The sequence below is a fragment of the Aspergillus multicolor genome (genome assembly GCF_047715735.1).
Source record: "Aspergillus multicolor strain CBS 133.54 unplaced genomic scaffold BDW74scaffold_38, whole genome shotgun sequence".
NCBI classification, from domain to species: Eukaryota; Fungi; Ascomycota; class Eurotiomycetes; order Eurotiales; family Aspergillaceae; genus Aspergillus; species Aspergillus multicolor.
The window spans coordinates 280,084-292,327 of NW_027395989.1; the positions used below are offsets into that span (position 1 = coordinate 280,084).

General features: G+C 46.0%; 2 protein-coding genes across 2 annotated transcripts; one reads left to right on the top strand and one right to left on the bottom strand.

Moving 5' to 3' along the window:
- Positions 1-6,656: 6,656 nt before the first annotated feature.
- On the bottom strand, positions 6,657-7,027 carry BDW74DRAFT_161977 (uncharacterized protein). Its single transcript, XM_073725869.1, has 2 exons — positions 6,915-7,027; positions 6,657-6,865 (listed from the first exon to the last, which is right to left on the bottom strand). The coding sequence occupies exons 1-2, from the start codon at positions 7,010-7,012 to the stop codon at positions 6,730-6,732; spliced, it is 234 nt and encodes a 77-aa protein (XP_073579208.1). The 5' UTR covers positions 7,013-7,027; the 3' UTR covers positions 6,657-6,729.
- A 514-nt stretch (positions 7,028-7,541) lies between these two features.
- On the top strand, positions 7,542-8,477 carry BDW74DRAFT_170859 (uncharacterized protein; the record flags this gene model as incomplete). Its single annotated transcript, XM_073727225.1, has 4 exons — positions 7,542-7,661; positions 7,710-7,714; positions 7,766-8,141; positions 8,280-8,477. The coding sequence occupies 4 exons, from the start codon at positions 7,542-7,544 to the stop codon at positions 8,475-8,477; spliced, it is 699 nt and encodes a 232-aa protein (XP_073579209.1).
- Between the last annotated feature and the right edge of the window lie 3,767 nt (positions 8,478-12,244).

Here is a 12,244-nt window from a genome sequence, read left to right on the forward strand (position 1 = left end):
ATCCCTAAACACTTCTTAAATAATTTGCTGTAAGAATGCCTTCGCGCGTACTAGTATAATAACTTCTAGGAATTTAGTCTTCCTGTACGGCCTATTACCCTAGAATAATAAGTTATTATTTAGAAGCCGGAATTGTTGCTTATAATTAAGAAACGGCTTTCCGTCAAGCGGCTGGCAAAGGTGAGTTAAATAAGGAAGGAATCCAAAGGGAATAATATTATTATCCTCGCAGTATTATAAGAATTTAAGTATAAAGTGCAAGCCGTGGCTGTTAAATATTAAGTAGCACTTTTTATTTATTTATATACGCTTTTTTATAGCCCGGTTAAATTAAATTAGCTAGCCAAGCGCGAGTTTATTTAATATCCATTTATTTAGTAAGATTATAGTAATAATACTAGCTGGTAAGGCCTTGCTGCCTTAATACTAGCACTTTATATAACTTCCGCTTGCTTTAAAGATAAAGAATAAATTTATAAGCCAACTATTAGCGTAAATATACTCCACCATAGTGATATTTTTACCTCGCTTGCCCTTTGCAAGATTAGGGCAGTTTAATTTACTAAAAACCTTGCAAGCCCGCCCCTGGCCTGGTTAAAATCCGTATTTATTAAAGTTATATACAAGGTAGGCAAGAACACCGTGGAGAAGAACTTCTAGCTAATAATACCAGTGCTCTAGAAGCCCTGTATCTTTTACTTAGATATATCTTAATTTTTTGGTCCTTTACTTCACCAGCGCAAGGCCTAGGTGTGCTGGTACGCGCTTTTTAAATTAATATGGCCATATTTTACTGACCTTCTTATCCGGAGACCCCGCGCGGGCAAGCGCCTGGTTTGCCCACGCCTTTATAATAAAAGCAGTGGGCGGGAGGTTCCAAGCTTGTATTTTTATAATCTAGTTAACCAAGGCCTTCTCCTAATACAGCTGTAGGGTATTTTTCTTTATTATAATGGGAGTTATTAATATTTTTGCTTTTTTAATCCAGCTTTGCATAGTCGTGCTAGACACCGCGAATTCTCGCGTAATTTCCGCGATGTTTGGTTTTTCTTTAGATAGGGCGATAGCAACGGCTTCGCTTAATTAGGTTTTATAATCTTTATAAGGATTAGACATGTTATGCGGCTGTATGGGTTAAAAGACTTTAAAATTTTGAAAACTATGAAAAATGCGTGACTACGAAAAATGCGTGGCGCACCCATAAGACGAAGGCGGTGGGTGCGCTGGAAGGCACGGATAGCCTCCAGACCTGAGAAGTAATGAATAACTTCACATACAAATTTGTATACAAAGTTGTTCACTATTCCATCAACTCATAGTCTGCTTCTCTGAACCCTTTGCTCGCCTAGACATAGCCAATGGGACGCCACGTTCTCGTTGCAACTTCTCGCTTAACGCTAGCGCCTCCCGGGTCGTTCTGTGGTGTATAATTACCTCTTCGCCTCCTAAGGTGTTCCTCCTCTCTTCTCCTTTTTCTCCCAGCTCTCTCCACGACGGTAACTTACAAGTTGACGTCTATCATCTTGTCCATTACTAACTGTCTAGTGACCATGTCTGCCGTCCAATCCTCTGGTGCTGTTCTCCGCGCTGTCCACCCCTCCGTGTTGGCAGAGTACCGCGCTCTGCTGCAGCCTCTCAACATTCCTCAAAACGCCAATAACACTGCTGTTTTTGTCGCAATCAATGAACTCGACCTCCGTCACCTTCATGTCGCCCTCATCGCTTTTGAAGAGGCCTTCAGCTACCGTCGTCATTCTCCCCCCGTGCTTTTCGTCTTGAAGTCAACACCATGTTGAACCGTGTCGCTCGTCGTCTGTTGGAGATTGATGTCCACCATGTTCTCGTCGCCTTTGGGCTGTCTCGCAACTCTGCCGTTAACGAGGATCGCCTTTCCCAGTTCAACGTTCACGTGCTAGTGCTCTCTCCTTTGTTTGGCGCAGAACCCGTGCCGCTGTAACTGCTATGTCTCATGGAAGTCTACCAACTATCTTCACCAACTACAACGGCACGAGCCTGATACAACATGAGGTCATTGAGCCAGCTCCGCGATTTAGGACACTAGCTACATAGCCATCAGACCAAAAGAGATTGAGAAAGAGCCATTACTATGGGAAGTGTGAGTAATCTGTTTAAGTGCAAGCTTTCCTGCTAACCTAACAGTGCTCGGGCAGCCTCATCAGCCCCAATGTAAGTTGACCCCCGATTTTAAAGGACCTCTCTACTATTTCCTAGTTTCTTCAGGCCTGTGACGATGGATGCAGGTGATTTCTGGGACAGGGCGCTCGGATTTCCCAATCCAACTGAGCTCGCGACCTGGGAGGCAAGTCGACTGTGGCCAAATACTGTCACGGATGTTGCCATCTCATTGGGGACCGGGGAGGAACCAAAGCATTCAATATTAAGAAATTCTCGGTCACGTCTTCTTAACTCATTCAATCTCTTTCCAGATGGACAGTTTCACTTCCTCCATCTTAAAGGTGCCACAAAGGCAAACGAAGAGCTTTTAAGGCTAAACACAAAGCTGTCCCGTGCCATTCGACTGGACGATACCGGGAGCATTCAGCTGCAGAGATATTATGCACACTCCCAGTCAGAAAATCAAAGCTTGACTGAGGCGGCAATTATTCTGTTAGTATTATCCTTCTACTTTGAGTTAGACTGTCCGGTCAGATATGATTCTAGTGTCTACTACTGTGAGGGTTCAATACACTGCCACGGGGACTATAGCAAAGTTGCTAGTGCACTATCCATCTTGATTTCTCCAGAAATCAAATTTGCAACACAGTCTGGAACTCTGTCAATCTGTGATTTAGGACAGGGTATCTACTAAATATGCCATTAATTTCAAGAGGATGTCACTTTCATGGTACAGCATCCAGATAATCAAATAATTATATCTGTATGTGCCAAGAACGGCGCCTCGTGGAAGATTAGCGGATTTCCCCAGACTCTGACATGGTTTGAGAAGCAGCAGGGACTGGATAGGCACTTTAGTAGGTCTAATCATAATACACCAAGGCAGATTTACTGTCTTGGTTGCCCTCGCCAGAGCAAGTTAAGTCTGCATAAGAGGAAGGGGAGTGTGTCTAATACTAGTCTTCCAAAGCGTGTTAGGCTGTAAGAAGAAGGCAGAATATTTACTGTTAGTTTTAAGAATGATATCAGTTTTAGGTGTTCACATGATTGAATGTATATGCGGCCTAATGTGCTAGCTTCTCGCATGTAGAATGGCATGTCAGATGACCACGGACGGGACAGGTCACCAAGCTAATTAGGTGTATCTAAAGCTACAGGGCACTTCGACCGCCCTAACCTGTAGTTTCCTGTCAGATTATATGGTCAGCTATTTTGCCTCATTAGGCTAGTGACCTGTCACAAAGTAGCAAGGGCTAAAAGGCTACAAAGCACATTTCTTATCACTAACTCCTAACACCAAGATTCCAGAATATTAAGTGCTCCCTGATTTTTTATCACCTTATTTTAGACCTCTTCAATTTCACCTGGCCCTTAATTTTTTCACCTACTAAACTTTTATAATAGAGAAATTTAAGGCCATACCAATTTTCACATGGCCTAAAATCATTGTCCTTCAAAGATTAACGCTCCCTAACATTTGATATCCTTAAAAAGTTACTGTCCGAAAAATTTATTCTCCTTCAACCATGGATTCTAGCACATTTCCTGAACAATTAACCCCTTTTAGGGGGAGTTGCAAAAATTTCCCTCGATAACTTAGACTTTGAACACATTATACCAGGTGTCCGAACAATTCATGAAAATCACGTCCAGGCTCTTTTACAAATCTTTGAGTCAGAGGGTTGTCAGCGGCTTGATCCTAATAACCATGTAAAGGTCCTCCTCTCAAAGGATATTCTACAGCAATGCCTGCGTCGGCAAGGTTTATCAGAGCGTGTCCTACATGGGGAGCACGAGCCTCATTTTCTAAAACTCCAGGAGGGTGAGAAGACTATTGTTTTATAGGGAAGACATCAATTGCTTGCTGCAGAAAGGTTCCTTAGGATAAATGGTGGATTGCACGGATCTACAGTGACAGTAAGAAGCATCCAGACCTGCAGTATTTGTGTGCATTAATTATAGTACTTCCACCCGACCTGCAGCAGGCAATAGAAGATGAGCACCCGAATGCTCAAAATCATTGCGATGGAGTCATATATCGAAACATTCGCCATTATCAGTTGCAACGCAATGCTGATGGCGAGCTCAAATTGCGTGGACGGCCTTAATAAAAACACCCAGTACGAGCTAAAGCGGCTGGAGACAAATTACACCTGATTGTGTAGGGTAGTGGATAGTTTGCTCCCTTTTTTGGGGTTGTGGCAGTTTCTTAAGCTCTCATATCCAAGTCGGTGGCTTTGTGTCCAGTGTCCTGAGGTATATGGCTGTTCAAGTACTCTAATGCATGCTAAGTCTTCTTAGGAGCTCATGAACTACTTCACTCGAATGCACGGCCAGTGGTCCAAAATCCTGAGAGGAAACTCACCCGAGGTGCTTGATCCCAAAAGTGTCAGCCTTCTGGAAACCTTAACGCCAGAACATTCTTTCCATGACAGGGCTCTTATTGAGGAGATGATGGGGGATCGGAAATTTTTCCCATTAATAGAGGATGGTCGACCTGCAGTCCTTGATCAAATCTTGTCCGTACGTGGAAGGATCCTTTCATTCTATACCTTTACACGGAACTTTATCTACTTCAAAGCTTGTTCTACTGCGCTGAGGAGGTTACTCCCAGCCAAGTTCAAACACACGGTCTCTACAGAGTTCTTTTCCAGTTATACTGGCATAAATCATGATCGGGGTTTATGTCTTATTCAAGATGGTGAGAACAGAATGCTAAGTCGGAATGGGAGTCTGACAATTAACCCCAGATTAGGGTATCAACAGCTTTTCTTGGCCACAATGCGAGCCTTTCCCACTCTAAGTAGCCTTAACCCATATCGCACTAATAGGAATGTTGGACCAAAACATCATGGAACAGAGGCAGAAGCGCTGTTAAAGTTAGCGAACGTTGGCTTCCAACTTGGCTTTCAGAACAAACAAATAAAAGAGGCCAGAGAATGGGCCGGCAACAATGCTGTCGCGCGGGATCTTCTTCACCATGCTCGGCCACCGAAACGTTATTTCATCATCGAGGAGAGGGCCACAGAAATGGCTTCTTACATTGAGGAGAATATCCATCTTATAGCAGAGTTACGGGACCCTGCATCGGAACCAACGTTTACCACAGATGTAGAAAGCAACCAAAGAAGTTTCGGTGCAGCCGGCCATCCAAAACCAATTTCGAAGTCCTCAGACTAATTGTCAGCAGCCCGATGACACGGCATGTCGAGTCAGATAGTGTCATTGGGGGTAAGGCGCTGCGAAAAGGGAGTAAAGTTCTGGTATGTCATATCGTCCATGGTTGAATTCCCTTTCCAGAGTAATTCAGTCGCTGATGTAAAAGATAATCTACCGCCAGCTGCACCTCGACAACTCCACCTCGGACCCCTCGCTAGAAACTCTGCAACCGGACCGCTTCCTGGCCGACAAGACCCTCAAGACAAAACCCGCTTTTTGGCCATGGGGCGCTGGAAACCATGTCTGTCCTGGGCGGTTTCTGACGAAAAGGCTGTTTTTGTCTTTGTTGCGTTGTTGCTGGGGATGTATGAGGTTGATGTTTATGATACCGCCGGACAAAGGGGTAGGTTTCCTCGTGCAGATCTGAAGAAAGCTTCGGGCGTAGCGAGTATTGCTGATGGAGAGGATTTGTTTGTTTCTTGAGGGAGGAGGATGGAATGATGGTGTCGTTGAGGTTCCTATCCTTGGTGTAGGGGTCAGATATCAACCACCTCAGCATAATTCGGTAGTACTACTAGGTAGTTAGTACCTATCTTGTCTCGCTCATCAGACTTTCAAACCAAGATGCAGATACTCTAGTTAGACCGTGCAAGTACAATGTCAGCTCATGCTCAGAAATCTCAATCATATTAAACTTTGGCACTCAGCTTCTCAGGTATTAAGAATTCTGGTTGAAGAGCCAGCCATCCTCGTTAGTAGTCCAAGACCCACTACACGAGGTCCAAGCCTTACTTTAGCTAAGACAGCACAGATAGTGGGTAAGTGGAGCGTGATTTGAACATGATTTAGAGTAGTTAACTGCCTAGTATCAAAAACACTGCTGCCTAATGTCTCATTATTTCATATTCTGACCTCCACTCCTCTACATAAGTGGAGATGATGTCTTGCTCTACTGTAGGGCGTGGCACGCATTATCTACATACAGCCTAGTAATGTACTCATGCTACAGCAGATGATATCTGGCCTATTGTTATCAACAGTCCTTAGTTCGGTGATGTAAGTGTGATCTCCTCACTGAAATGCTTAGCATTGCCGAGTCCAGCGTTCATTGAGGCTTGTTTAACCTCTTTAGCTAGGTACCCAGTTGACCCACCGCATCGATCACAAGGCTCCGGAGTCCGGACAGCATCAGCGGTATCGGGAAGGTTGCATGCAAAGTGCAGATCTCAATAGCCCTAGCGGAGCTTTCCGTAGATGTACTCCGAGGATGGGTCTAGGTAGGTAGTCTAGGTAGGCCTTTGCTTTGGCAGTCGCAATAACAAATCACGATATCCATATCATGGACTAGGGAGTACATAACAAGACGATATAGGTAACAAGTCAATGAATGGCTACATGTGTTGAGTCCTTCTTCTGATCCAGCTGATCAGACGATTAATGTCTGTCAAAATACCACGACATCAAAGACATCAGTACTAAGAGTCCATTGCACACCCATCTCCCGTTACTCCACCCCACGTAGTCCAGGACCCATGACACGAGCACCGAGAGCAGGGCGCTACGAGGTAAGCTAGCTAGAGCGTTAGCTTGAGACCAGCAATGGAGCGCCGACAACTTACGTCTGCGGGTTTCGGAAGAAATCCCGAACGAGGGTCGCAGATCGCGATCTGGATCGTGTTGGCAATACGCCATCTTGAGATTTTTCTTTGGGGGCCATTTTGGAGTGGTATAAAGTATCACCTTGAGGATGGAAGAAAAGACCGGCTGGGGGGGGGGGGGGGGGGGGTATTTAAGCCTTATAAGGACCAAACCGAAGCTAACTTAGCGGTGGGTCTTTTCTCAGCCAATTGGAACTCCAACATCTCTTTGTTCTCTCGTCGGGGATATCGCCACTTGCAGGCCAGAGGGGTAGGGGCCGCCAACGAAACTTGGCTTGCGGCCAGGAGAGAGAGGAGAGGGGATAGTTTCATGATGATGTTTGAGACGGTTGGTGATTGGGATGATCAGTTGGACATGGTCCTTTGTCATATTTATAGCTGACGCCAGGGTTTCCAGTACGCAAAATGCGTGCTCTAAAGTCCAGGATCAGAGACAGAGGTTGATAGTGGATAGCCAGTCTGCAACAGGGCAACCACGCCTGCAATCATACCTGCCTCTAAGGTACTAGTTAGCATTTGCCTAATGTAGACCATGTTCCGATCCTCGATTGTCTAAGAGCCAGCCTAGATTCAGCTTGATTTGCATTTATGGAGCCCCCCTATGCTCCTTCAGTGGAAGCAGTGGATATCGCCAATCTCCCCTCAAACATCGGCCTCGAGATCCGCTCTCCCAAGCCAGCTCACGAGCTAGAGCAGAGAGCCAACGGGGTCTGCCAGATCCTCGACTGAACAATCCGCACCATCAGCACCAGCAAGTTCACGTACGCATACGCATTCTCCCCTCTTCGAGCCTAAAAACTAATCTTTCTCAGGGTCGTCTACATCACCTCCGGCACGGGTCTCGCCCTAGCTGTCTGCAATTACGCCGCCGGACAAAGATGCGGCGAGATAACCTACATCATCCAGAATGGGCTCATGCTGGCGTATGCCGCGGCCGCGCACTACTCTGGTGCCACGCCCGAGGGTCTGCCGACGAAGCGCCAGGTAGACGACTACCTCCAGCAGTGGGAGGCTATGCTGGCTAGCTATGCAGATATCTCGTACGAGAGTCTTACATCGCTCGATGCCCCCGTGGCCAGACGTGATGGCGAGTCCGCACCAACCCACCGGTTCAAGATCACCGGCTTGTCACTCGACGACGCCCCCAAGCACGATATCATTGCCAACCACTACGCAAACGGCGAGACCGTTCTGCACCTGCCGCTTTCGGAGAGCAACAACAGCACCGATGGCTCCAGCTCGGCGCTTGAAAAACGTTCCGACAACCCCGGCTTCAAAATCTCGTACACGACTAGGACCCGGACGAAGCTCACGTAGGCGCACTAGAAATCCATGGCGCTCGCCGGCGCTGCGACGTGGGGTGTGTATGCGGACAACGCGGGACACAAGATGGACGACTTTATTGGGTTCGCGGAGACCGGGCATGCGGCCAACTTTTACTACCGCATTATTCCTGAGACGAAGGGATTCGGGAGGAATTATGAGTCTGTGGATATTTGCGGTGGGATGGCCGGTTACTTGTGAACGAGGTATACCAGGGCTGGGGCGTTGGGACACAGGTTGACATGGTTAGAGAGTCAGCTCGTCGGTGCAAAGACCCTGACTGACGCCAGGCGAACAGGACGTGTCGTCGATCCATGGCTCGGCCACGGTCAATTCCACCAGTACGACCGTACATCAGATGAACTTCGGAGTTGGTGACATACAGAATAAACTTGGGTCTCTGATGGTATCGGTCAACGAGGCAAAACAGGTGAACAGAGAGGATAACAAGAGGTCGCTTCAAGCAATCGTGAAGAAGATCATACAGCCATTAAAGAGGGTCTTGGCGCAGGATTGGTATGACAAGCTGAAGAAAACACGTGTACCTAAAACAGGAGACTGGATTAGAAGTGAAGATACATTCAGGTCCTGGCTGTGCAGAGAAGTTCCCATCATGATCGTGGCGGGCAATCCCGGCGCAGGCAAGTCGTATTTGGCCACCAACATCATCAGCTTCCTGCGTGAACAGCATTTGCAGCGGGTTGAGAGTACAGGCGTGGTGTCTATTGCGTATTTATTTTTCAAGAATGACAGCCCCGATACTCGCTCCTTCCACCAGGCACTGCGTGATGTGGCCTTTCAGATCAGCAGGAACGACCCCAGCTACCAGAAGCATCTCGCCACCATTGAGGAGGACGAAAGAATCAGCACTCTCAAGATGCGTGGCGACTTTCGTTTGTTGATTATGCTTTGACACAGGCCAACGGTAGAAACATTATCTACATTGTTTTGGGTGCGGTCGATGAGGGTCTGGGCGAAGAGCAACGGGTATTCTTCAGCTTATTGAAAGACCTGTACTTGTCTCAGGGACAGTCCTGGCTTCAGGTTGCTGTCTTCGGACGCCCTTATATCAGCACTTAGCTGTTTGAGGGGGTTCCAATTGGACGTATCGGCAATCCACGTTATGACAAGGAAAAACTCGCACGACATTACCTCGTATATCGAAGCGAGCATCAAGAAGTCTGCAGTATTGCGCCAAGTATCCACCAAGTTGCGCTACAAGGTTGTAGAGAAGCATTCTACCGGCACAAAAGGCATGTTCCTCTGGGTACGGCTTATGTTACAAGAACTGGTGAAGAAGCGCACCAAGAGCAGTATCCACAAGGCCCTTGAGAATCCCCCAAAGGGTCTCAATAAGACCATTTTACACGTGCTGTCAACCTTTCCTAAAAGCAGTACTGCCAAGGAGGTTAAATATCTAAACAAGATCCTGGCTTGGGTTAGTACTGCTTGGGAGCCATTGATAACTAGACAACTTGGGATGATGTTGCAGCTCAAGTCTCCGGATGTTAGTGGCATGATTGACCTTGAGGGTGCCCTGCAGCGACAGTTTGCCTTACTATTTACTCTCAACCGCGACAATGGTTTGGACACGGCAGAACTACAGACCATGTCCATTCGGCCAGGTCTGTTTGATGGGTCTGACAATAAAGAAGCGTTCGAGAACAAGAGCGCCTTTAAGGACAGTGATAATTTTATGGAATTCAACTTGGACAGCAAAGCCACTACTGTAACCTTCTCTTATGCCTCCATTGGCAACTACTTATAAAATAAGGCTCATGGTCCGATCTCAACCGGTGATGAGTACACATTGGTTAAGGTTAACTATGGACAAGCCAAAGCCTATATACTGAAAACCCTCCTCAGGGTAATCAATAACAGGGACGTCACTACAAAGGTGGGTGACTGGTTTATAATGCTCTGCTATGCCGCAATGGAATGGACTTACCATCTCCAGACCACGGCACCGTCAAAATGCTCTTTCGAGTTCAAAAAGGACATTGCCGAAATGTTGTTAACAGTATTGTCATGCAATAAGCCAATGAACTTTGGATTTATTTCACCCTCACGCCATGGCTGCCCACGCGTGAAAGTATCGAAGCAGTCCGCAAATGGTGGCCAGCTGCAGTTATAGAGGCCCCTTTCCAAAACGAACAAGAATTATATTTGCCACGGGGCAGAACCCACTCACAACCTTCTATTTGGTCGCCCTGTACTGCGTCAAGGAATGGCTCTGCAAAAGTCGGTACAAAGCTGAGCAGACTGCAGGTGTACCCTGGGCTTATCAGAGACTCAAGAAAAGACTTGAAGTGGATTCTCTCGTGCAAGCGAATCCATCTGCCGATGACATTATAAGGGCTGCTCATTTCGGTTATTTGGAGACAAATGCGCTATGGCATCGGCGCTATGGGCAAATGTTGAGACACTGCAATCATAATGAACAGGCAATCGAGTATTTCACTAGGGCTCTGGAGCTGGACCAGGCCGAGCTTATGGCAAAAGCGGATTTGGCAACGACATATACCATCAAATGGAAATAGCAAAAGGCAGTTGAGTTGGACATACAAGTCGGAGAAAAACTGACGGTTGAAATCAATGAGGCTCCAGACGGCCGAGAGATGGGCGCAATCACTATCGTTGGCCTATTACTTGGGAAAAGGAAAGCAGGACTTTTCAGGAACAATCCCTTGATGTGTGGGATGGGTTTTCCACAAGGTCTTCAAGGCACCATGAACTCAAATATAGGATCAAGCATTGATAGGTATAAATTTACGGAAGATTTATATTTTTGAATGATTATAAGTGTACTTAGCACTATGTAAATACAAAAGTGAAATTGTTCTACCTATAAACATCCCATGGACGGTAGAAGGTTCTTCTTAGGGCAGACATGGGTCAACCACTGCGGGTTGGAACATTTCCAGGCATACAGGCAAGAAAGGACAGTTGATTTATGCATCATATAGACTCGAAATAAAAGAGGCAAGAACTCCATCACAAGCAAAGAGTGGCTTGATTCCTAACACCAGGGTGGAATAACTCAAGCCGACCACAACAAGTAGTGCCACATCAACAAGAGAAGAGCAGCGTAGTCCCACCAGCCTCTCCTTCACAGGAAGCCTCTCCATCAAAAAACTCAACTCCAGCAAATAATATTTCTACTAGACAAGGTCAAGGTCAGGGCCAGCCCCATGGCCAACCTCAGCCAAGGCAGTCAAGGAGGTTGAGGTCAGGGTACACAGAATAGCTTGACTCCACAGGGCAAAACCAACTCATCCCCACAAAATACTCTTCATCCCCATAATACTGCCACCCCTGGCCTTCCTGGATCATTCTCTTAGATTAGACTAGGCAGATAGCAATCAATATTATGGTTCTAAGTATAAAAGTATACCTATATACATTAGCAGTAGTTAGTAAAATGTTTAATATGATTAGTGGATATATGTAAGGAACCCTCCTCACGGAGCCCAAGTCACAGAACTCCTGTGGGTGCTGAGTCAGCACTAACTACTGTGAAGTTTATGAAGAATCCTTATAAAAGAGGATTCTGGACTTTAGTATTAATCTACTTAATTACTTAACACCTTCAAATAGCTTTATATTCTTTTTGTATTTTAATATACTAGCTATATAACTAAAGCTAAGAAAAAAGTATAAAAAGAAACTTACTAAAATGCTTAAAAGACTTTTAAAAAAATACTACAAATATATTGAATTAACACCGTTCACGCTGCTCTCGAACCTAAAACACAAGGAACAGCATCAAGTAGGCAAGTCATGGTCTCTATGGGTGTTAGTATCGGATTAGTCAGGGTTATCTACTTGGGCGGTGCAGTAGCTAGTTCACAATCTGCAAGCATACTATCTATGTGCAAAATATTTACCCTACAAATCTAATGCCCTCCACGCAGGCAAAAGCCTCATGAAGGCTGATTGGACACCTGGCCGATGGGAATCAGACCTAC

Coding starts and splice junctions, on each gene's coding strand:
- BDW74DRAFT_161977 (XM_073725869.1), bottom strand. CDS start 7,012: ATGGCCCCCAAAGAAAAATCTCAAGATGGCGTATTGCCAACACGATCC. Junction 6,866..6,914: donor TTCTTCCGAAACCCGCAGAC/GTAAGTTGTCGG, acceptor CGCTCTAGCTAG/CTTACCTCGTAGCGCCCTGC.